General features: G+C 37.9%; 1 protein-coding gene across 1 annotated transcript in view; it reads left to right on the forward strand.

The window, feature by feature from the left end:
* Positions 1-22,265, forward strand: part of PDE4B (phosphodiesterase 4B) — a 445,424-nt gene that overhangs the window by 725 nt on the left and 422,434 nt on the right. Inside the window, exon 2 of the mRNA XM_079133312.1 lies at positions 7,823-8,061. Within this exon, the coding sequence (XP_078989438.1) occupies positions 7,823-8,061 (239 nt within the window). The remainder of the gene's footprint in view (positions 1-7,822; positions 8,062-22,265) is intronic.

Here is a 22,265-nt window from a genome sequence, read left to right on the forward strand (position 1 = left end):
TTTCAACTGACCAGTCCATCATTAGTGTATCCTTAATCATCTATTCCTTATTTGGTTATTCTTTGAGCTAAAGATTATATGCCATTAATCAGATGTGCACAAGAAAGGAAGGTAGGGAAGGAAGGAAAAGCAGTAATTTTCTTTGCTTTCTGTAATAGCTTGTCTTACTGCTAAGCTCCTATTTCACAGATGGGAGTAGGGGCTGGGAGGGACTGAACTTGCTAATTAATGTAAAATGGTCTTTCAGTCTTTCAGGATTTCTTTTAGTTCTTGCTCTTCCTCTTTAATTATGGGACATGTGGGCAAATGCAAAACTAACATTCAATTATGCTATAGCAGAAGAGGAATGAGAGGCATGTTGGTATTGTCCCTCATCTTGTGTTGTCCTTTTTACTTACCCTTGTTGTTGTCCACTGTGGAAGGGCTCATTCACCCAGGTCTTTGGTTTGCATTCTCTGACTTGGTCAAGCATTACCTGGGTGTGGTGGCATAGACAGCAGGCTTGATTGCCCTCAGTGTGAGCCATGTACCTTCCAAGTTCCCTGAAAGTCTCACTTCCTAGGCTGTTCACCTAACCTCTCTGTGGAACTCTATTCATTTAAAAGACTCAACTCAGCTTACTGTCCAGCCTTTACCTTCGGGGGCTCACTCCCCGGACTCTGTGGTTCTTTCACCTTATGCTATAGCCAACACTTGGCAGGCATCTTGAGACTGATTCTCAAGTTCCTTCTCTGTCCCCCAGGACTATGGGAACTTCAAGGACTCCCAAGTGCAGAGGGAGACATAGGCATGCTATTTAGGATAAAACCTCCCCAACAAATGCCTTTGCTGTTGCAATTTCTATTCCTCTGGGTTGAGAGAACTCGTTAACCAGTTCTGTTCTCACCTGGGACAATATCATTCTTCTTCTTTTCTTCTTTCCCTGCTCCTGGATCCAAAGAGAATTTCCCTTCTTATATTCTAATTTTTCAATACCAATGGGAAAAAATTGCATTATGATTTTCTATGCTTTGCTGAGGATATCTACAGAGAAACTTATGGAATTCAAGAATCTTTTTTCTTCTTCAAAAAAAGAAAGAGAAAAAACCTTGGGATTATCCCTTATTACTATGTATTTATGGTGTGTGCCAAGACTGTTTTTCAGAATATAAAAACTGAGAAATGTCCATAAGAGATGGACAAACCATGTTTTCCTTCCCAATTGTAAACTTACAGGAATACTCCTGATCTTCCCTTAGGGTGTAGTTGCCATAATCAAAAGAGGAGGAAGACGGCTTGCAAGAATATGCAAAAACAAACAAACAAACAAACTAATGGGATGTGATGGCCCATGTCTGTAATCCTAGTGATTCAGGAGGTTGAGGCAGGAGGATCACAAGTTCTAAGCCAGCCTCTGCAAATTATTGAGGCCATAAGCAGCTTTGCGAAACCCTGTCTCAAAATAAAAAATAATCAGGGCGGGGGATGTACCTAAGTGGCTTAGCATCCTCAGGTTCAATCCCTGGTTACCCCCCTAACAACAACAACAACAACAACAAAAGCACATTTCATAATTATTAACTCCACCACAACCAGAACAGATAAATATGACCTGGATTTATCCTGTCCATTATGATAGCCCATAGCCACTTGTGACTACTAATTTGAATTGAAATGTGATGTATGCATAAAATAGGTTTTGGATTTTGAATATGTATACAAATATTAAAGAGGTAAAATATTTCATTAATATTTCTTAATATTGATTGCATGTTGAAATGATAGTATTTTAAACAGATTAATATATTATGAAAATAAATTTACCTATTTCTTTTTACTTTTTAATGTGGGTACTAGAAAAATTTAAATGACACATTAGGATAGTACCAAGTTAGAACTTTTCACTGTGCAGCTCAGCCTTCTAAGTGCATATTATCATATTTAATGTCCCACAAAACAACAGCAATTTAGCAGATTATATATATTTTTTGTGATGGATGGCCTTTTAATAATAAGAAGAAACATAGAAATAAGTAAAAAAATAGCAGAACAATTAAATATAATTATATACCTATATGACAGAATATTATACAATGATTAAAAAATATTTAAAGGGAAAGTATTGACTCTAAATTACTGAAGGTGAAAAATAATATTCCAATGTGATTTATAGGTTGTGAAATATATTCAGAGATCAGAATATCAAAGGAAATATCTAGCACCATTGACAATCATCCCAGTGTGCAAACTTTCTGGATTTTCTCCCTTTTCTTCTTTTCTTTTTTTTTTTCCCCAATCCCCAAAAACCAAAGGCTTAATGTTTTCCCTGATAAGTGGATGATGATATATAATGGGGGTGAGGGAGTGGAGGGTGAGAGAAGAATGGAGGAACTTTAGATTACGTAGAAGGAAATGAGAGGGAGTGGGGTATGAAAGATGGTGGAATGAGACAGACATCATGACCCTATGTACATGTATGATCACACAAATGGTATGAATCTGTATTGTGCACAACCATAGAAATGAAAAGATGCACCCCATTTGTGTACAATGAATCAAAATGCAGTCTGTAAAAATAAAAATAAATAAATAAATAAAAACAATGGATGACAAAAAAAATGAAAAACCAAACAGATTATATTTTTATATGCCAAACCCTTTAAATAAGTTTTTACCCTTAAGTCAGGAATATCTTATTATGTTTTCATTATTTTAACTAAGAAAAATTTATTCAGTGATTTAAACATAAACCTTATATTAATTTAGCATCTTTTTTGTGCCAAATATGGTTCTAAGTTCTAGAGATTCAGCAAGAATTAGCATAAAGTTCTTGTCCCCATGGATCTTACACTCCAAAGGGAAGAACAGAAATAATGGGATTATTATAAAATAATCCCATCTCTGAAAAGGGCTTTATCTGAACATGAGGTTGGTCACACATGCAAAGAATGATTGGATAGTGAGACGAGGGTCTTTATGAAAGGACAGTGTGAGGAGAGTGCAGGTGGGCAGAGATGGCTCATCAGCAGTGAGAAGTGAAACCTCTGGCACTCTGAGGGAGGCAACAGCAAGGCAAAGCCCTTTCCTGCATTCAGAACACCGTGACTGGGTCTGTGGGAATACAGAAATGAACCTGAGGACCCTCTGTATTCTTATAGTACAGGAATAATAGAAGACTTCGTGTGATGAATGCCACAGGAACAGTACACATTCAAAGCTTTGCATTGGTGAACTACATTCTAGAAGTGAGAGGTAAATTAAGTGCAATCCAGACACTGAACACAAGCAACTCATCATGATAAAAGGCATAATCATATTGCTTAGAGGGTAGGAAGGTGCAGATCTGGGGAGGAGTTGAAAAGTGGAAGATGACTAAGACTAGGAGAGAAGAACTAGGAGAAATGCATAGAGAGAAGGAGAGAAGCGTGTGTGAACTTGTGTATGTATAATGTGGCGCACACACACACACACGTCCGTATATAGTACTATAGATAGCTAAGTACTTACATTACACATGTAATATGTGTGTGTATATATGTGTGTATTATATGTTGTTATAACCAAAAGACAAACAGCCACATCCACAACTCAGTCATAGTTTTGCTTTTCTAATCATTGATGTCAGGAGATTGTTTCAAAGAAGGAAAAGTAGTAAGAGTGATAAAAATGACCTTCAGACAAACTTCTTTGTAATTGATGAAGACCACCTTTTGTGAAACCACATTTTTAAAGGCAAAATTACTTTTATTATTGCCTCATGGAGTATTATAGCATTTAGCCTCAGTAGGAGCCCTGAATGTCACTTTGATGTGTCCCATAATTTCTGTCTCTAATTTTATAAGGTTTGAAAAATCTGGCTTATGGTCCAAATTGAAAGTGTACCGAAACATGCTACAAGTCCTTGGAAAAATTCTTATCCAGTTTTCTAACAATGAATTTATTTCTTTTTATTCTTTTTACTTAGACATGAGAGAAGAATCCATTTTGATAAAATTATACATGCATAGATTATAATAGATTATATCTTATTCTAATTAGGACTCCATTCTTGTGGATGTACATAATGGTGGGATTCACTAAGGTTTTTTCATATATGTACATAGAAAAATTATGTCAGATTCATTCTACTTTCTTTCCTATTCCTCTTCCTTCCCTTCATTCCCCTTTGTCTAATCTACAGAACTTCTCTTCTCTCCCCACCCCCTTTTATTGTAGTTCCACATATCAATGAAAAAAATTGACCTTTGATTTTTTTGGGATTGTCTTATTTCACTTATTATGATAGTCTCTGAATCCATCCATCTACTGGTAAAACTCATAGAGCCATTCTTCTTTATGGCTGAGTAACATTCCATTTTATATAAATAAATAAATAAATAAATAAATATATATATATATATATATCACAATTTCTTTATTCATTCATCTGTTGAAGGGCACCTAGGTTGGCTCCATAGCTTAGCTATTGTGAATTGGGCTTCCATAAACTTCGATGTGGCTGTGCCACTTTAGCATGCTGATTTTAAGTTTGTTAGATATATGCTGAGGAGTGGGATAACTGGGTCAAATAGTGGTTCCATTCCTAGTTTTTTGAGGCATCTCCATACTGCTTTCCAGAGTCTGACCAGAATTTAACTGGAAGAAAAAAACTAAAAAAATAAGAATACTTCAAAAATGATCGAAATGGACAAAGTAAAAGAAAAATCAAAGCAACAGTAGAAAAAAAAAAAAAAAAAAAAAAAAGAAAAAAGAAAAAAAATCCATTTAGGGTTGTCTCTCTGGATATTTCAGCGGTGTTAACTGGGTTTTGATATGAGGATGAGACAGAGTTGAAACATTCTGGTCCCCCTTTACCTTCCTTCCTGCATATTTTCGCTAATTAGGTGCGGGATTTCACATGAGTTTTTCCTTTGTGGTAGCTATTTGGAATTGTATTGATAAGAATACTGATTTTTAAACAAACAATTATCCAGGAACGTGGACAACCCCAAACTAGGTTGTTTCTTTAGGGGTTATCCAGACATAAAGTAAATTTTTAAAAGTATGATACATTTTAAAAGTTGTGATTTCCAGAGATAACATTCAAGTTACTGCTCCTTTCCCCTAAATCCTTGATTTGATGAGTGGCATAGCATTAGTCAGAATCATGATGCTTAAATTAGGAAATTAAGACCAAGATCACAAATTCAGCAATTGAGAAATGACTGATTTCAATTTTTCCTTTGAGGTTGTTAATAATTTGAGGAGAATACTATATAAATCATGAGTATAAATTATAGGGTTTGAGATAATTATGAATGGCTCTGCATGGATTAATGAATATTTTTAAAACAATGTTAATCTTTTCAGTATTTAAATTAGTTTCCGAAAAGCTCTTCCACTATGTTCTTCTTTTGTGGCAATGTATTTGCACATTAACTGGGGTTTTCCAAAACAAATCCTTTTAATTCAAAGAATAACTTCAAATCTGCAAATTCAAGCTTATTGGCAAGTTAGTGTAGAAGATATTTTGTGGAATGTGTGACTTTGTTACTTTTCAAATAATAAGTATGAAATAAGGACCCATTTAATTCACTTACTACAATTAAACCTGGCTAATTGTTTTTTGTAAAGGAAAAAAAGTACCCAGTAACTTTATTAGGAGGTGCTGGTTTAGCTTAGTGAAATCATTATTTCTGTTCTTTGGAATAGTGTTTCTTGCATCAGAGGTAAGCAGTATGATTGAGTCTTTGTTTTCCAGACAACTAGCACTTTTTAAAAAATCTGCATATTTGGAAATATGTTGATATTTACAGTTAATGATTTCTGGCCTTTAGTTTGTTTATAAATCTCTTCAGGAATATTTTGTATATTTTATCCCTGAACTAGTTGATCTTTTCTTTTTGTTTTTTGGTACCAGGAATTGAGCCCAGGGTTCCTTAACCATTGAGCTACATCCATAGCCCATTTTTATTTTTTAGTTTGAGACAGGATCTCATTAATCTTCCCTAGGGCCTCACTAAGTTGCTGAGACTGGCCTTGGAACTTATGATCCTCTTTGGCCTCTCGAGTTGCTGGGATTACAGGCTTGTGCCACTACACCCTAAGAATGAAACTCTCTGGCACAGTGGTGCACACCTGTGATCCCAGCAACTCCAGAAGCTGAGGCAGGAGGATCACAAGTTCGAGGCCAGCCTGAGCAAAGTAGAAAGGTAGAAAGGGCTGGGGGTGTGGCTCAGTGGCAGAGTACCTTTTGGTTCCATTCGCAGTATGGCCAATACCATGAAAAAAACAAAACAAAACAAAAAGAATGAAACTTATGTGCTAACCATCCCCTTCAGCTTCTAAATTCTAACACACGCTGACATGCAGTATATGCTAGACCTATAGTGGATTTATTATAATGACTAGTTACTAATCAGTAAACTTGATGCATTCCTGGATATTCCAACCTCTCAACTTCTAGATTGTTTTATCTTCTATTACCAATTGTGACTCTACTAAATTTTTAAATAAATGGCATGTCAAAACTGTAAGTCAAGAGGAAACTATGATAATATCCCATTTCAGGCAGAGAGAGTGGGGTTTCTGAAAATTGTCAAGCCTTTTCTTGTCCAGATTTCTGCCATGGGAATGTAGTCTTGTATGGATCCACTAAGTCTGAATGACAAGAATACAGGTTCTGTAAAGAGATACTATATTTCTTTTTGCTAAAGTAGCACAGGGCAAGCCTATAATAGATGTGCTTCAGATATTTGTTGAGTGAACTCAGATCCTCAAACTTGAGTTAATTATTCCTGTGTGAACTAGCATTGGGCTGGTTGGGTAGAGGACAGGGCAGTAGAGGATATTGTTAGTTTAATCCTTAAGAAGCCAGGTCTCAGATCCTCCTGTCTAGTCTGACAGATTGGTACAAAGTGATTGTGATTTTAGGATGATTTTCGTTTGAGCCACTTTGACCTGATGCTTCCATGGTTCCCTGGTGAGTGTGGAGAGTGGAGATGATCAGTTTAGTGCTTCCTGTTGCTCTCAGTTGCTACTGCAGTGCGGTAGCAGTCTGCCATTGAGCTGATAGAAATGATCCACCAGGCAAAGGCTCACTTGGGAATCTCACTCCCAACAGTACCAGGAACCATGGTCACCAAGAGATGTGGGAAGGATGAGTGTCTCTTATCCTGGTTTTAACACTGCGCTTTTGTCTTCTCATAAGGATTCAATTTATGCCAGCTTCAGGGCACGCACTTGAACGTGGCAATTCAGGACTAGAGCTCAGCTCTGATATGAATTGACCAGAACAAAATAAAACAAAACAGAAAATTACCAACCATGAGGTTTTTTATTTTATTTTGCTTTTTTATAGGAACAGACATAGCCAGTTGCCTATAAATTTTCAATACCCTACGACCTTAAGATAGAAAATATTTTTACTTTAAAATGTTGAACAAGGAACTCCTTATTTTCTTAACGTTCGTTCCCACATTGCAAAATGATAACATTGATTTGCAAAGCTTATTTTCAATTCAGCCAATTTCATTTTAGTAAATTTTAAAAAGAAAGAAAAAAGAAGGAAAAATGAAAAGAGAAAGAAAAGCAGGCACACTACAATTCAAGTGCTCTTCAGGGAAAACATTATGTGCCTACAAATATCCAGGAATATGCAACTGATAGGTTTGTTCATAAAGCTGAGAAGTGGTTACCCCTCCCCTTTTTTGTCTCTTAAGCTTTTGACATCAGTGTTAGATTTCAGTTGTGAGATCATGAATGAAGACTTGGCCATTTGGTTTCTTGTTTAACTCTACCACGTTAAACATTTGAATTTCACTCTTTTCTTTTTTTCTTTTTTCTTTCCCTGTGGTTCCTCCAGAATGTTAAAGATTATTTTGAATGTAGCTTGAGTAAATCCTACAGTTCTTCCAGTAACACACTTGGGATCGACCTCTGGAGAGGGAGAAGGTGTTGCTCAGGAAATTTACAATTACCACCATTGTCCCAAAGACAGAGTGAAAGGGCAAGGACCCCCGAAGGAGATGGCATTTCCAGGCCGACCACGCTACCTTTGATGACACTTCCAAGCATTGCTATAACAACTGTAAGCCAGGAGTGGTGAGTAGCCTCAATGTTAAATGTCAGTTCTGAATTTTATTTTCCAGTGACTCCAAATACAATTTCATGTTATTAAAGTGTTAGTTATCTGTGGAATAACTAAGACTATTGACATTTTGAGAATTTGTTTCCTTTTAAGTTGGGGCCTTTTAAACAGTATCGATATTTTCTATTTCTTAAGATGGGAAGGAATGTTTTTATATGGAATCCACTGAGGAGGGAATGAGATGCATTCACATTAATGTCAAGGAAAAGAAAAATTATTGTCTATGCTCTGATTATTTTCAAAAAGTACTATTCAGTGAGCATCAATACTTTTAAATTTAGAAGAATAAAATTATATCAGCATATTACATGGAATATGTATATATATAAATGATATATATATCTTCATTGTTATATTCTATACATATCCCTAGCTTCTTCTAAATTATAATTCCACCTTGTGAACAGCAGGTTTTATTACTATAAAACACTTCATTGTAAATCAGAAGAGGAATGGAAATTGTGTTGTGAGAGATGACCAGACTGTTAATGGTCTTCATTTGTGAAAGAGGCTATTTTTAACTAGTGTTAAAATGTTAATCAAGAACATAAACTCTTATGACTGTGCTTAAAATGTGCCATGATACTACTTCAAATATGTTTTAGCATGTGTTTAACCTTTAGTACTTTCTCCTTCATTATTTTCTTTTCTCTCTACATAATTTATAAATATTTCCCAAGAATGGTTTGCTTACATAATATGGAGATTTATCATTAAAACAAAAATATAATTTCTCTGTGATGTATATAACTTTAAATTGTAATGTGGTGCTTTCAAAATCACTTTCTGTTTAGATGATTTATTATTAAAGAGAGGGACTACATATTTAATTATTTACAGCATCATTCCAATAAGTCGTTACAGCGTGTGACTTTCATGGTATATAATGTACCTTGCTGCATGCTGAGCTCTACAGTGCTCATGAGCAGCCCAATGTTTGCTCTTTGAATGCCACAAGACATCCCTTAGTCCATGTTTATTTATTATGCCAAGAAATTGATCACTGAAACTCCAGACATCACAGTTACCAGTGTGAAAGAATTCATCAGACAAGTGGACTGTGAATAAGAAGGCTGCTCAGACACTGCAGGGAAAGTGGGTTACAACTTTGAGAAGCGCTGTCTTCTATCTTCTGCTGGACTGAATTAAGATTAAAACAGCAAGAGCTCAAAAACTAAAGTGGGCATATTGCTCCCATAGAGCTTACTTAGTCAAATAACTCACATGATTAATCTTGGTTATGTTCTGCATAATTGTGAATTTGGAGTCATAAAGACTTCCAGATTTATTTTTCAACAAGTTGGCACTGGTACAGTTTTACCAGTTGTTAAAATATTAAAATAGTGCTTCCCTACCCGTTGATGAAGAGAGGTTTTTCTGAGCTCTTTGATTGCCCCTGCCACTCAGACTTTTCCCCCAAGTTCTCAGAGGTCCCCACAATCCAGCAATAATGAGGTGATGACCAACACATGAGAGTTTGTCTTGGTGAGTATTGGTGCTGTAGCAGCAGTTCTTAGGTATTTTGAATAACACCCCAGATGAAGTATACCTTTTAAGGTTTGAGTTGATTTAACTCAAGGACATTTTAGGATTTGTGGAATTGTCTGTCTCTTAGAAGTATCCAACTCAGACCTTGATATTTGTGTCATGCTTGTTTACTTTTCTAAGTGGAATGTTTTTATTTGCACGAAGAGGATGGCAATGATCACACTGCTTGCTATTGAAAGGATGAAATAATCTACTTATATATAAGTACTGAATTTAGTAAAAAACATATAGTAGGTAACCAGCAAAGGTTACTTTCCCACCTCTTGATTCTTTATTCAGTAAAGCCTTTTGAAAATGAGAAACTCTGTCTCAGGTATTAGTAGCTTCATGCTGAATGTCAGTAATTTAGGGCAAAATGGAGGAGTGAACCATTGTCCAGATATTTTGTATTGTATAGTCAGCTAACACCACATTAGTAATTCTATTGTAATGTGTCTGTTTTATTTTAACTAACTATATACTTGTTAAGGCATGAAAGTATCCAGTCCCTACCTCTAAATTCATTTTTAAAACTCAGAGCTTTTCTATACACCCCTTGAAAGTGTTTCTAGTAGAGTATTGGGGTTGAAGAGTACCAGAAGGGCTGGCAAGGGAAACTGATTCGAGATCACTTGAGAAGTGAGTAGGGTTCCAGCTATCATTGCTACCATCAACTTGGTGATTGTTCACAGAGGTAAGGAAGGCAGCCTAGGGCCAGTGTGAGGAAGAATTATACTAACCTCTCAGAGCTCTGAGAATATGGGACCAGTCTCTATGTCTAGACCAGAAGTCAGGAAATGTTTTCTGTTAAGTGCTAGACAGTAAAGATTTTCAGTTTTGCAAACTTTATGGTCTGTGATAATGTTTCAACACTGCCGTTGCATTGTCAACGTAGCTACAGGTAATGTATAAATGAGTAAGTAGCTATGTTCTAATAAAATTTTGTTTAAGAAACTGGACTGTGGGCTGAATTCGGCTCCTCTGTCAGAATTTTTTGACCCTGTTCTAGACTACTAAGGAAATTTACCACATGACTCCAATTTTTATAATTGCTTTGACAGTTACCAAGTGCAGAGACTGACTTGAGTTCCTGAATGGTGTGTCAAATTAGCCATCAGTATGGGATTGTGGGTACTAGGTCAAGCCATCAAAGCCAGTGACAGACTTAGAGCGAGTATTAATGAAAAATATTCCCTTATTGTATATAAAGTTAAATATAAAACCATTACCATAAATATAATGCTTTCTTGGGAGAGCACATTAGTGGCAGAAGCTGGCTGTCACTACAGGTAAACGGCCTGGAATATGAGGGTAGTGCTTTAAGTGATCACAGAACAAGAGTTAGAAATGTTCTGAGTCACATTTTATTGGGCAATTTTCATCCTGTTGCCTTGTTTCCTCATCCCTCAGTGACCCAAATGAATCAACGATGGGGAAGATGATACCTACTCTTCAGGCTTGTGGTGATTATTAAAGAAACATTTGTGATGAACATACACAGTGACTAGTGATCAATCATTGTCATTTTACTGCTATGTTTAGATGTGATTGCTAGAATTACGTATTTTCCATCATTGGTGGTTCTTAAGGAACTTCACCACCTGAATTCTTGGAATAAATTTGAAAACGTGGTGAGAGAGAAAGTCAGATAGGAGGAGAAGATGTTACCTTTATTGCTGATCAAATTGACACTGGGATATGTGATTTATGTCTGTGGGCAAGTAGTTTCCTAACATTGAACACCACACTTACACTGACTTGCCACTTGGTAACAGGAGGTGCCTGACCAGGGCAGGCAGGCTCTTCTCCACCCTACACACACACACACACACACACACACACACACACACACACGGGAAAACTATGCCTATAAAATGTGTAGCATGAAGGATCTATAGAAATCTTGATCATGTGAGAAAGTCAGAGAGAAGACCTGAGTTGTGTATGGCCACTTTCTCCTTGTGGAAACTCCAACAAAAATTAAAAATTCCTCTTCTGTGGGGAAGAATGAGGAAAGAAGAAGAAAGAGGCTGGAAATGTTAGGCTGGTGGCATTCCCAAACCTTGCGAGGGACATCGAAAACTGGTAGGAATACGTTCTTCCTTAACCTTACCCAGTTGTTTTTGTTCAATCTTTTCACTTCAAGTGTAAGGTCACAGAAGTGGAGGAGGAAAGCAGTTCTTTAGAGGTCTATCAGCAGTATACCCAGGTGATCTTACGAAATCTTTGTGGAACTGTTCTTACAAAACCAACCACAACCCAGTTGAGTAGTAAAAGAAAAACCCGAAAGCAAATTTTCTTATCCTACTTTGTGATTTAAAGCCTCAAATTCATTCTCCTTATCTTCTTAACACTCTCACTTTGTCAGTGGGCTCTTAGGGCTTGGTGTGGAGTGAGATTTCTCTTCCAACTGCAGCCTGAGCACCTTCAGAGTGAAGGTTCTAGTTCAGAATCTTCATGTTAGTGCAATGCTGAGTCTCTGACAGGCTTCACCTTTTAAATAAAGGAATTTATTGATCTGAAAATTTACCAAAGCAATATCCCATAACCAAATTTAGGAAATAAGTCAACTCTGAGCCTTGAAAGTCTCCAGTTAGTTAATCTACAACTTTAACCTTTCTCCACGAGGATCTCAGAATTCTCTAACTCCTTCCCTGCTTATACTTTTCATGTATTTTAATTATTTATGTGTTTGCCCATAACACATTAGCATTTATTTCACATTCAATTGTGAAACCACTGAAATATTTTTTAATAAAGTGAATATAGATATGTATTTTAAAGTAATAAGACAATGCAGAGACTGTATGGAAAGAAAGAGGTTGGAAGTTGTAAAGCTAGAGAGGGAAGTTGAAGAGTGAGGTTGGTAATGAATGCTGGGAAATTTGAGTATGGAGATAACTATAAAATGGAAAGGAAGAAGACAATATTGAATGATATTAGAATAGAATGGATGGGAATTTGATGCTCAGTTGGGTGTAGATTGGGAGAAAAGAGCAGAAGCCATGAATCATGTGGAGGTTTCTGGCTTAATCAACCAGAGGAATGTAATACTATGGATGAATGAAACATGGATAAAGGGTTAAAGTATAAGGAGAAAGATGATGGGTTCAGTTCTGAACATTGATTTTAAAGCACATTGAATATTACACTAAGTGGACATTGAGAGTAGTCAGAAATGTGTGTGTCTGTGGGTGTGATCATAGTTCAGAGATCATCGTGTACAAGTGATAATGAAGCAGTGGAATGAGAGACATCCTAGACCAAATATGCAGTGATTAGCTAGCTAGCATCAATTTTATCTTGAACTCAGGGCATATCCTAAGGGATAATAGCAAGGAAAGAAAGCTATAGAGAAGGCAGAAAATAAGCAATCAGGCAAGGAGGAATAAGTAGAGCTATCACAGACAAAAAGCAGGAGTTAGATCACAGAGAAGGTTTGGCACTCTGGGACGCATGCTGCACAGAGTACAGGTGTGATGAGGGCTGACAAAAGGCCTTTGGACAAATGGATTCAGTGGACCCTGGTGACCCTACTGCACACAGTTCCAGTTGGGTAACCCATGTCAAAAGTGCATCATTGGACTGGGGAGGCAGAAGTTTAGGAGGAATGAACAGAAATGCATTGGTAATGCTCTAGTTTTGTGTTCTAATGTATGTTTTTTTTTTCCTGCATATTGAATGTTATAGTGAAAGTGAAACTTGGGGACAAAATAAAACTTTAAGATGCATGCATTGGAGATAGTAAAGGATAAAATTGCTCTTTTGAGACTTTTGTTGGTAAAAGGAAAGAGAATAGAAGCTGACTGAGGGTAAACAAGATGAAGGGGAAGTGTGGAGACTTGCCCACAAATGCCAAATAGGAGGAACCGGTGGATGGGGAGAGATGGAAGATGAACACAACAGGTAGTAATTACTGTAGAATATGGTAGGTGGTGCAGGAGGTAGAGGATGGACTTTGGACATGAATAAAAACTTCTTCTTTTGAGATATGTAAGTCCAAGGCAGAAAGGAATGAATATATTAGAAATGACAGGGAGAAAAATAGGAGAACCTTGTATCCAAAGATGGAGATTAGTGGTCATCAAATCTTAGATGCATCAGAATCACTGGAAAGACACTGCAACACAGATTGCTAGACCCCTGTGTTGAGGGTCTTGGGGAGGATCTGAGATTTTGAGTTTCTAACAAATTCCCAGACATTTGAGAATATTTGTAGTATTGGCCTTTGCACCACATTTGGAGAACTATTGGCATACATTTACTTTTCTTATGAGGTCATCTGCTGAGACGTGGGTCCTCCTCTCTCAGCCATAAACAAGCAAGGCACAGTCTCATTAAGCTAGAATTTTTCCTGGGAGCATTTATTTCCTATGCCAAGTCACAGGAAAAATGACCCATGGTGGAATTGAACTTCTAGGTGCTAGTGATACCAGTGTTGAGAATCAAGTTTGAGTTCCATTCACTTGGTGTTGAAGATTGAACACCTGAGAAATGCTGAAGCAAGAGCAAAATGTTTTATTTAAAGGGTAGAATACGGGGGGCGGGGGGGGGGGAGAGAAAGAGAGAGACTCCTTTGCAGAGGAGGGCATCCAAGTTGGTGCCTGAGGAAGAGGCGGGTGTCCTGCTCCTTTTATAGATTTCAGATTTCCTTTGTTCTCATGCCCCCTTCTTCCCTTATCTGACCAAAACGTGGGAAAAGAGTTTTCTAGGGGTAGAGGCAGGAAGGGAGCTGTCCAGGGAGCATTCATTAACAACTCCTGGCAGAGAAGAGCAGTTCCCTGGAGGCAGGTAACCTTGGCAACATGTTGGAGGAGGGGAAGTGCTCTGGAAGTATTAGCATTTTATTTCCTCTTGAATCAGCCTTCATCTTCCTGACCCATATATTCTTCACCTACAAGGTCTGTCCTTTTGCCCCTGGGCTCACTAGACCACAGTGATGCTTGGCGAATACTCACAACAAAATGATATCAGGGAACTGTTGCAGTCTCATTTTCAGTTGGGTAGGAAGAGCACAGAAATAAATAAGGCAGGAACTCTTGTTTCAGAATTTTCATTATGGTTCATTTTTCCCAGAGAATAGGCCTGGTTTTTTCTTTGTTGTTCCCTCAAAGAAGAGATAAATATATGTTTATCTCCCACCTCCATTTGCCTGAGGACTGTGCTTTGCCTCTTTAAGTGTTTTAGTTGTGAACATGCTGATTCTTTTTTGGCATCTATTAATTTAGGTCTGATGTCCTTAATGTTCATAGTCCAACCTTTTACCCTCATCGGGAAGAGTGGGGTCTGTTTTCCCACAGCTACCTGCCAGGTTGAAAGCAATTTCCAGTGTTCTTCTTATCATGGAGGGGAAAGGGTTGGTCCACAGAGGTGGCAGCTCTGAGTGTGGGATTTATTGCTTACAGGGTCTGTTGCAAATTGACTATCTGATGAGGTTTTTCAAAGCAAATATTTTTTACTTCTAGGCTGCCTCTCAACTAAATATCCTACAGTTTCATTTTAAAGATCAAGATATCCAGATGCTGTGTGCAGATGCCAGAGATTCAATAAAATCCAGTGTGAGGATGGGACATTGATCACCCGAACATCTGTTCAGCTCTTATCAGGTTTCACTTCCTACTGAAATCCTTTGGCTTCAGAAACAGCATTTATGGTTTGTGCATCAAACACTGCAACTCACAAGTCAGCAATTCACTGAGTCCCCTCTGGGCTCCCCATCTCGGTGTGTGAGATAATACACAATGGATATTTAACCTTGCATCATCCCTCTATATAACTCCTACTGCTCTCCTTTCCTCTTTCTACTATAGCTAGGGAAAATAAGAAAAGTTAAGCAGTCCATTGGTGCTGGGGGAAATTTCAAACCATTCAAATCCCTGTCCTCTCTAGGAATCCTCATCATCTTTGCTCCAAACCCTTAACCATAATAAAACACTAAGCCACCACCACCCCTCTCTCCTCCTGTTTCACTTTAGACAAAACCTGAGCCCTCTTGCTAGGGGAGCATGCAAATTATAAATTTCTTTTCATTTCTGTTCCTGCTATGTGCCTTTCATCCTGGCATTCATAAATTTCTGGGCAGGGGGCTGCCCAACATCCAGCAGGGGGTGCTGGGTGCCCAGATACAACAGGTCTCTTAGTTTTAGATAACCTAATGAGGCTTTATTCCATCAAATGTATGGCCATTTCATATTGTACTTGACTCAGGGCTAAGAAATGAAACAAGAACAAAACTTGCCTCTCATAAAAAAGGTAGACATGTAAGTTAACACATTCTATAGACGTATCTTGTATAGCATTTATAAGGAACTGTGAAAAGACAGAAGAGGGAATTGAACAATAATTGTGTAAAGTCATAAAAGCCTGAAAGACTATTGCATGTTGAAAAAACAATACTTAGTTTTATGTGACTGGAGGGCAGGGTGACTGGTGGTGAGATGCTGTCAGAAAGGCCCTTGACGGCTCTGCTGGTACATTGGAATTTTTTAACCTGAGGCCACTGGTGAGCTTTTGAAGGGTTTTACAGGATGAGAAAGAAGAACATTTTTATTTAACTCACTTTGATGGCAATATAGACAATAGATTGGATGAATGGAGGGAAAAAAGGCACTTTGAAACAATACCATTTTATTCTAAGCAAGCAGCTATGAATCAGGGTGAGGCACGAAGAATGAATGGCCAGAGGTCGACAAACGTGCCCAACAGTGCTTTACTTGCCAGCATGCAGTGTTGAAAGAGGGCAGAGAAATTGTGTGTTCACAAAATTTATATTCTAACAGAGTATAGGAAAGAAGCCCCTCTATTCCTTTCTTTGAAAACTCCAGTCGAGGCTGAGCACTTGGCTACTCAGAAAATGGGCTACTTTTCAACCTTCCTTAGCTTCCTCTCAGTCTTTGATGCTGCTAGAAAACTTCTATCCAGAGCATCCCTTGGAGATAAAGAGGCATTGTTTTCCTTCTTGTCCTCTTTTCAACTGATTGGAGCAGGTATGCAGTGGTGGGATTTCTTGCACCTCCTGGCCAAGGCAAGGCTACAGGCCTAATGGAGGAGCAAGATGGAAGGGCCCCGAAGGCCTGAGGACCTCACGGAGAAGAGTACCACAGCAGACTAGATTTTAACGTGAGATAAATAAAATTCTGTCTTTTTGTGTAGGGTTTCTCTCTGTCACAGAAGCTGAACCTACATCATAGGCAATCAGCGGAGATATGCAATTATAGTGGAGATTTATGTGAAGGGGCTGCCTAGGCCATGAACTCCACAAAGGCAATCACCTCAGAGAGTAAGTTATTTAAATATATGTATTTATGTAAATATAAGCAGAATCTGTTAAGCTTAGCATATTATCATCCAGAAAAGGTGCTAACTGGACTTTGCATGCAAGGAAGAGGCATATAGACTGCCCATGCTGGCCAGTGAGAACTCCTCAGACCAGAAAGATCCATGTGTGCAAGCTGCTTACATATGGTTGTGCCCACCAGTGTAATGAGAGAGACTAGAGCTGGTTATCCCACCTATATCTCATTGTTTAATGTACTTACAAATCCTAAATTAAGTAATTCGGTTAATAAATTGATAATGGTAGGAGTCTGTTCACTGAGGTGGAAGCTGATTGCTGTAATAAATACTGGGGCTTCCAGAAAGCAAGGCAAGCCATGATTTAGCCCAGTGAGGCCTGTAGTGGACTTTGACCTACAGAACTGTAAACTAACATTCCTGTGTTGTCTTAATCACTAATTTGTCTTGATTTATTCCAGAAAGAATAGAAAATGAATAAGAGCCCTCTTGCAAACAGAAAAAGGTATTTGTAGCTCTAGATTGGTTTATAGCATGTATCATTTATATAATCAGTTGGAGGGAAGTTTTCAATAAAGAACTAAAAATAGTTACAAATTATACAGAATTATAACAAATTATAACAGAAAACTCCAGTTTGAACAGTTTGAAGACAATGATTAGAAAATGAACTTTGCCATATATAAAATTTAAAGTAAATGGAAAATTATGGAGTATTAGAGAATATATCAGCATTATAAATAAGAATTATTAAATGGATGTGAGGAAAGAAAACCTCATAAATATCTGGAAACAAGCACAATAACTGTTTCAGCATGGCCTAAGTCTTGGTGATTTCAATGAAAGGCTTCTGAAGTTCTTTCTGAATAGTTCGGGGAAGGAGAATTTGGAGGCGAAGATACTCAAGTACACTCATATTTGGGGACATAGAGACAGAGCACATCATGATGAAAGATATAATTAATATCTTGTTACATAATATAGAGAAGTCGGTTTGAATATGAGCACTGGAAAAGGTAAAGCAACTATTAACAGAATGTAAAAGTAACATAGTCTTTCCAAACTAAAGTTGGAAAAATGAATATGAGTTTAATCAAATCAGAAAAAGAGAAAAAGTACAATATGGATGACACAAAGTAAGAATTCCTCCTTTTCTTTTGCTTCATAGGGTTAGTAACTATAAAAACAATGAAAGAATAAAATAAATATATTTTAGCATTAATTTTTAATGGACTGAATAATGTCAAGACAGAGGCTTTCAGATTGAATTATATGCCCCCTAATCATCATGCTGTTTTTAAGAAATAGTTAAATCAAAAGTTAAATAAACTTTGAAATACATATGCGAGGAATTTTAATAAAATATAAATTCTTCTTTAAAAACACAGCAATTACAGATTTTAAAAATGCTGTAGACCTGAAATGAAACAGGAAAACAAAACAGTGATTGAAGGACTCCAGGGGTGGAAACAGGTAGAAATGAAAACACTGCAGGACACCAGCAGCCTGGGGCTTGGCTGTCTGCCTAGTGGGACAATGGTGGGACCAGAATGCTTGGAGACAGAGTCAGTCTTCCTTTCCAAGGTGCACATGTCTGGAAAATGGTAGAAGTACTTACTAACTGTTGTGTTGACTTTAATATGTCAAGAAACCTTTGCAACCTCAGCAAGAATTGTGCAGTTTGGGTAATTACACTATTCCACAGAACTGACTCATGGAAGCCTAATTCTCCTTTGGTCACATAGCTAAGCCAGGCTCTTTGATTGGTTAAAATAGTTGTAAACTTTCAACAAACAAGCAGGCCTGAGTGCCATCGGTGGAGTTTTAGACTTTAAATAGCAGATGATTCATCATTAGCCTACTCATGATCGTCTTGGCCAAGAATTAGCACCTAACTTTCAAGTATTCCTGGAGATAAGCAAAGAAGTCTCCAAGTCTAGGTGATATATAACTAGATTACACACTCTATCTGCCTGACTTTTGGTTGAGACTTTTTAATTAGAAATTGTTCACTATCAGTTATTTCTCCTTCACCTTTTGTCCTGTTTATGGAACAATAACAATGAGGGGCAAAAATGCAAATAACAAAATTCTAATTAATGACATTTTCCAATAGGGTATAGACATGGTTTAAAGAAATATTTTAGTTTTATAAATATCCAGCATGGGCTTATTTGTAGTCATAAACATGCCCTTGTACCTTTTTTTTATCAACAAAATGTAAATTTTGTATAGAATTGGCTCAATTTAATGATTAGTTAATTGCCAACTTAATCTAGTCCCTCCTCTGGCCACTTGGATCACAGTGGAAGGGTAGCTTGTAAGGGTTTTTGTTTAATTTCCCAAATATATTTGATCATTGCTGTTTGTATTTTGATGGGTTCACTTTTAAAAGACAAAAAAATCTATCAAATTATTCTTATCAAGTACATCAGTATTACACCAAATAATAGTTACATTATGAATTACATTATGAAAGATCATTGCAAAGTCAGAAGTAACTTCCCAACAAGAATGATCCTTATCCAACAAATGTCATAGATTCAGTTATAAATTAGAGGTCAAACCTAAATAAATTCCACATTGCCAATCTCTTATGGGTGTAGCCATATACCTTATTTCAATCAAGTTAAATATGTACATTTGGTTCCAGAAATGCTGACTTCCCCATATGGATAATAGAAACTTCCAGATATACTTGGAAGTATTGGAGTAGGCATTCAAAGAAAGTCTAGTATACTGTCAGATTTTTCAAATGTTAAGAATCATTGTTTTGGCAGATCTCCAGCACCCAGCCCAAGCCCCTTGCATGCATCGCTGTGCCCTGCTGACATGCTGTGGCTCCCCATCTACCGATGCATTGAGATGCCTCAGCCACCATCTTGGATTATTCTTGATGCCAATGCCATCATCTTTAGTTGGGGCAACTTCTATCCTGGGACACCTGCTAGAGATTAGAAGCTCATTATCAGGTTAATGGCTGCTGTGGCCACCAACTTGGGACATGGCTGCTTACATCCAGGGATATCAACCAGGTCCTGAAAGGTCATCACCAAGGGCCTTACAGGCTTGGATGCATCTGAGGTACCCCTGCTAAGGGTACTAATTACTATCATCTTGCTGCAGAGGGAGGAGAGAACCTTGCAAGGGGTCAGTAGGTGGGAAAAGGGTATAAAGGCATCTTGATCCTGACTTGTCCAGCCAACCAACCTGGCACCCACCCAGATCCCAGATATAGCTCAGGCAGCACTTGTTGGGACCTGACATCAGCCTGGTTCATGACTCCACTGAGCACCTGGTCCCACCCGTTTGGCAACCAACAGTGCTCTCCGGCTCCTCAATCCCCAGTCTCCCAACCATTTCTTGGCCACTAACTGGCCCCATGCCTGCAGCTACATGGCTGGCACACAGCTTTCAATGCCTGGTCCTGATTTCCCCAATACTGAACTACTTTCCAAGATAAGCACACAGGTCCCAGCGCTCAGCCCTCAGAACTTCCAGGGAGAGAGGTTCCTGATTGGGAAGTCAAAAGGGCAGGACAGGAGAGATACACTTGAGAGACTAAATTATAGACCAGGAATTGTGGGGTCCACAAGTGAAGGAAGGGGCTAAGACCAGGCTTCCGTGTCACATGAGTGGACTCCACAGGAGAGTCCTGGGGTGCTGTCTTCCAGAGGGACTGGCAGTTGCTATACCCTGCCTCCAGGAATCCTGCCTCCAAGTCTAATCCTTCCACCTTAGTAACTTAGTCCTCATCCTGAGGGTGGAGTTACACCCAAATTCCACACAACCCAACTTATCAGAAGAGAAGGGAGGCAGAGAAGATACTGAACTCCAACAGAAACAATTGTTCAATTTTCCTTCAAGATGCTTTTTTTTTTACTTTTCCTCATTTTTTTTCTTTTTTCATTTCCCACTCTCACATCCCCATCATCTTTGAAGCCAAGTAGCTTTGATGTATCAGGCTACTAAAGACTGGGAGGTTTGAATAGTATATTTGTTTTGTTGTAGATTTCTTTTTAATTTTAATTTTTTTAATTTTTCTCACTCTATTTTCATCTTATTTATCTGTTTCCTTGAAGTCTCTTTCTCCCTTTTCTCACGCTAAAAACCAATTTCTTTCGATTCTGCTTTCACTTTTCCTATGATCTAGTACCTCTACATTCTCACTTCTTACCTCATTAATATTACATCCTACACTCCTCCCCCATCATCTGTCCACCATTAGAAACTGTAGACCTTATTGCAAACCTGTTGTTTATGCTGTAGATAATATTTGAACTCATAATCTCTGTTTATTACAATACTGTTAACATCTTAATAGGGGCTATTTGGTTTAAGGCTGCATATTGTTTGTATTGGGTGCTGTTAATACTGATATGCCCCTCAAAGGTGAGGTATTGAAAACCTGCAGGGACACCATAAAGCTCAAAGGGGGAAACTGTAATGCCTCAGATCTGCACTGCTAGAGGAGAAGATTCACAAACAACATAAAAAAAAAAAGGGAAGAACGTACCCCAAATCAAGATGCTATGTTACTAGAATTCATTGACAGCATGGTAGAAGAAATGTCAGAAAAAGAGTTCATAATGTACATAATTGAAATGATCTGCAAAGTAAGAGAGCAAATGTAGGTCATGAAGAATCATTGTTTCAAGATTTTCCCTTCTTAGCTATATTGATGTTGTGATTTTCATTCATTTCTCTAATATTTCTTACCACAAAATTTCCAAGATTGATGATACAGAAGGAATATATTTCTATGAAAAAATTATGACTCTGGGGGAGGGTCAAGCAACTGGAAATATTTGTGTAGCTCAGGAGCAAGATTAGATCTAGAGATACTGATTTATAAGTTTTGGTAGATAAGACAATAGTTGAATTTTTTATAGATAAGTCCCAAATAAGTTTCTAGAGTGAGTAGAAGATATTTAAAGAGGGGGGATGTAAAGAACAAGAGAAAACAATGAAAAGTGAGCAGCCCTAGCAATACCAGAAAAAGGAGATCTGAGTCAGGGAAAACAATTAAGTTTTTCATGTAACAGATAAGTCAAGTAAAATAAGGACTGGAAGTGTGATTTGAGTCTGGCCTCTTGAAGACCATTTATGATTTCCTATTTCCCCACTTTAGGCACTGAGAGTCTAGTGGTCATGGTTCCTAGGTGAGGGCACTCCTACCAGGAAACACAGTGAGAATTCCAGGGATGGTGAGTGTAGCCACTTCTATGCCTAAGCTCCTTGGCCTCTGTGGATATCGGCTTAAGGTGTACACTTCTTCCTAAAGGTTAATGCTTCATCCTATAGGGTGTCATTTCCCCATTGGCCCCTCAGTGGCAAG

Source organism: Sciurus vulgaris, assembly GCF_902686455.1.
Source record: "Sciurus vulgaris genome assembly, chromosome: 1".
Taxonomy (NCBI): domain Eukaryota; kingdom Metazoa; phylum Chordata; class Mammalia; order Rodentia; family Sciuridae; genus Sciurus; species Sciurus vulgaris.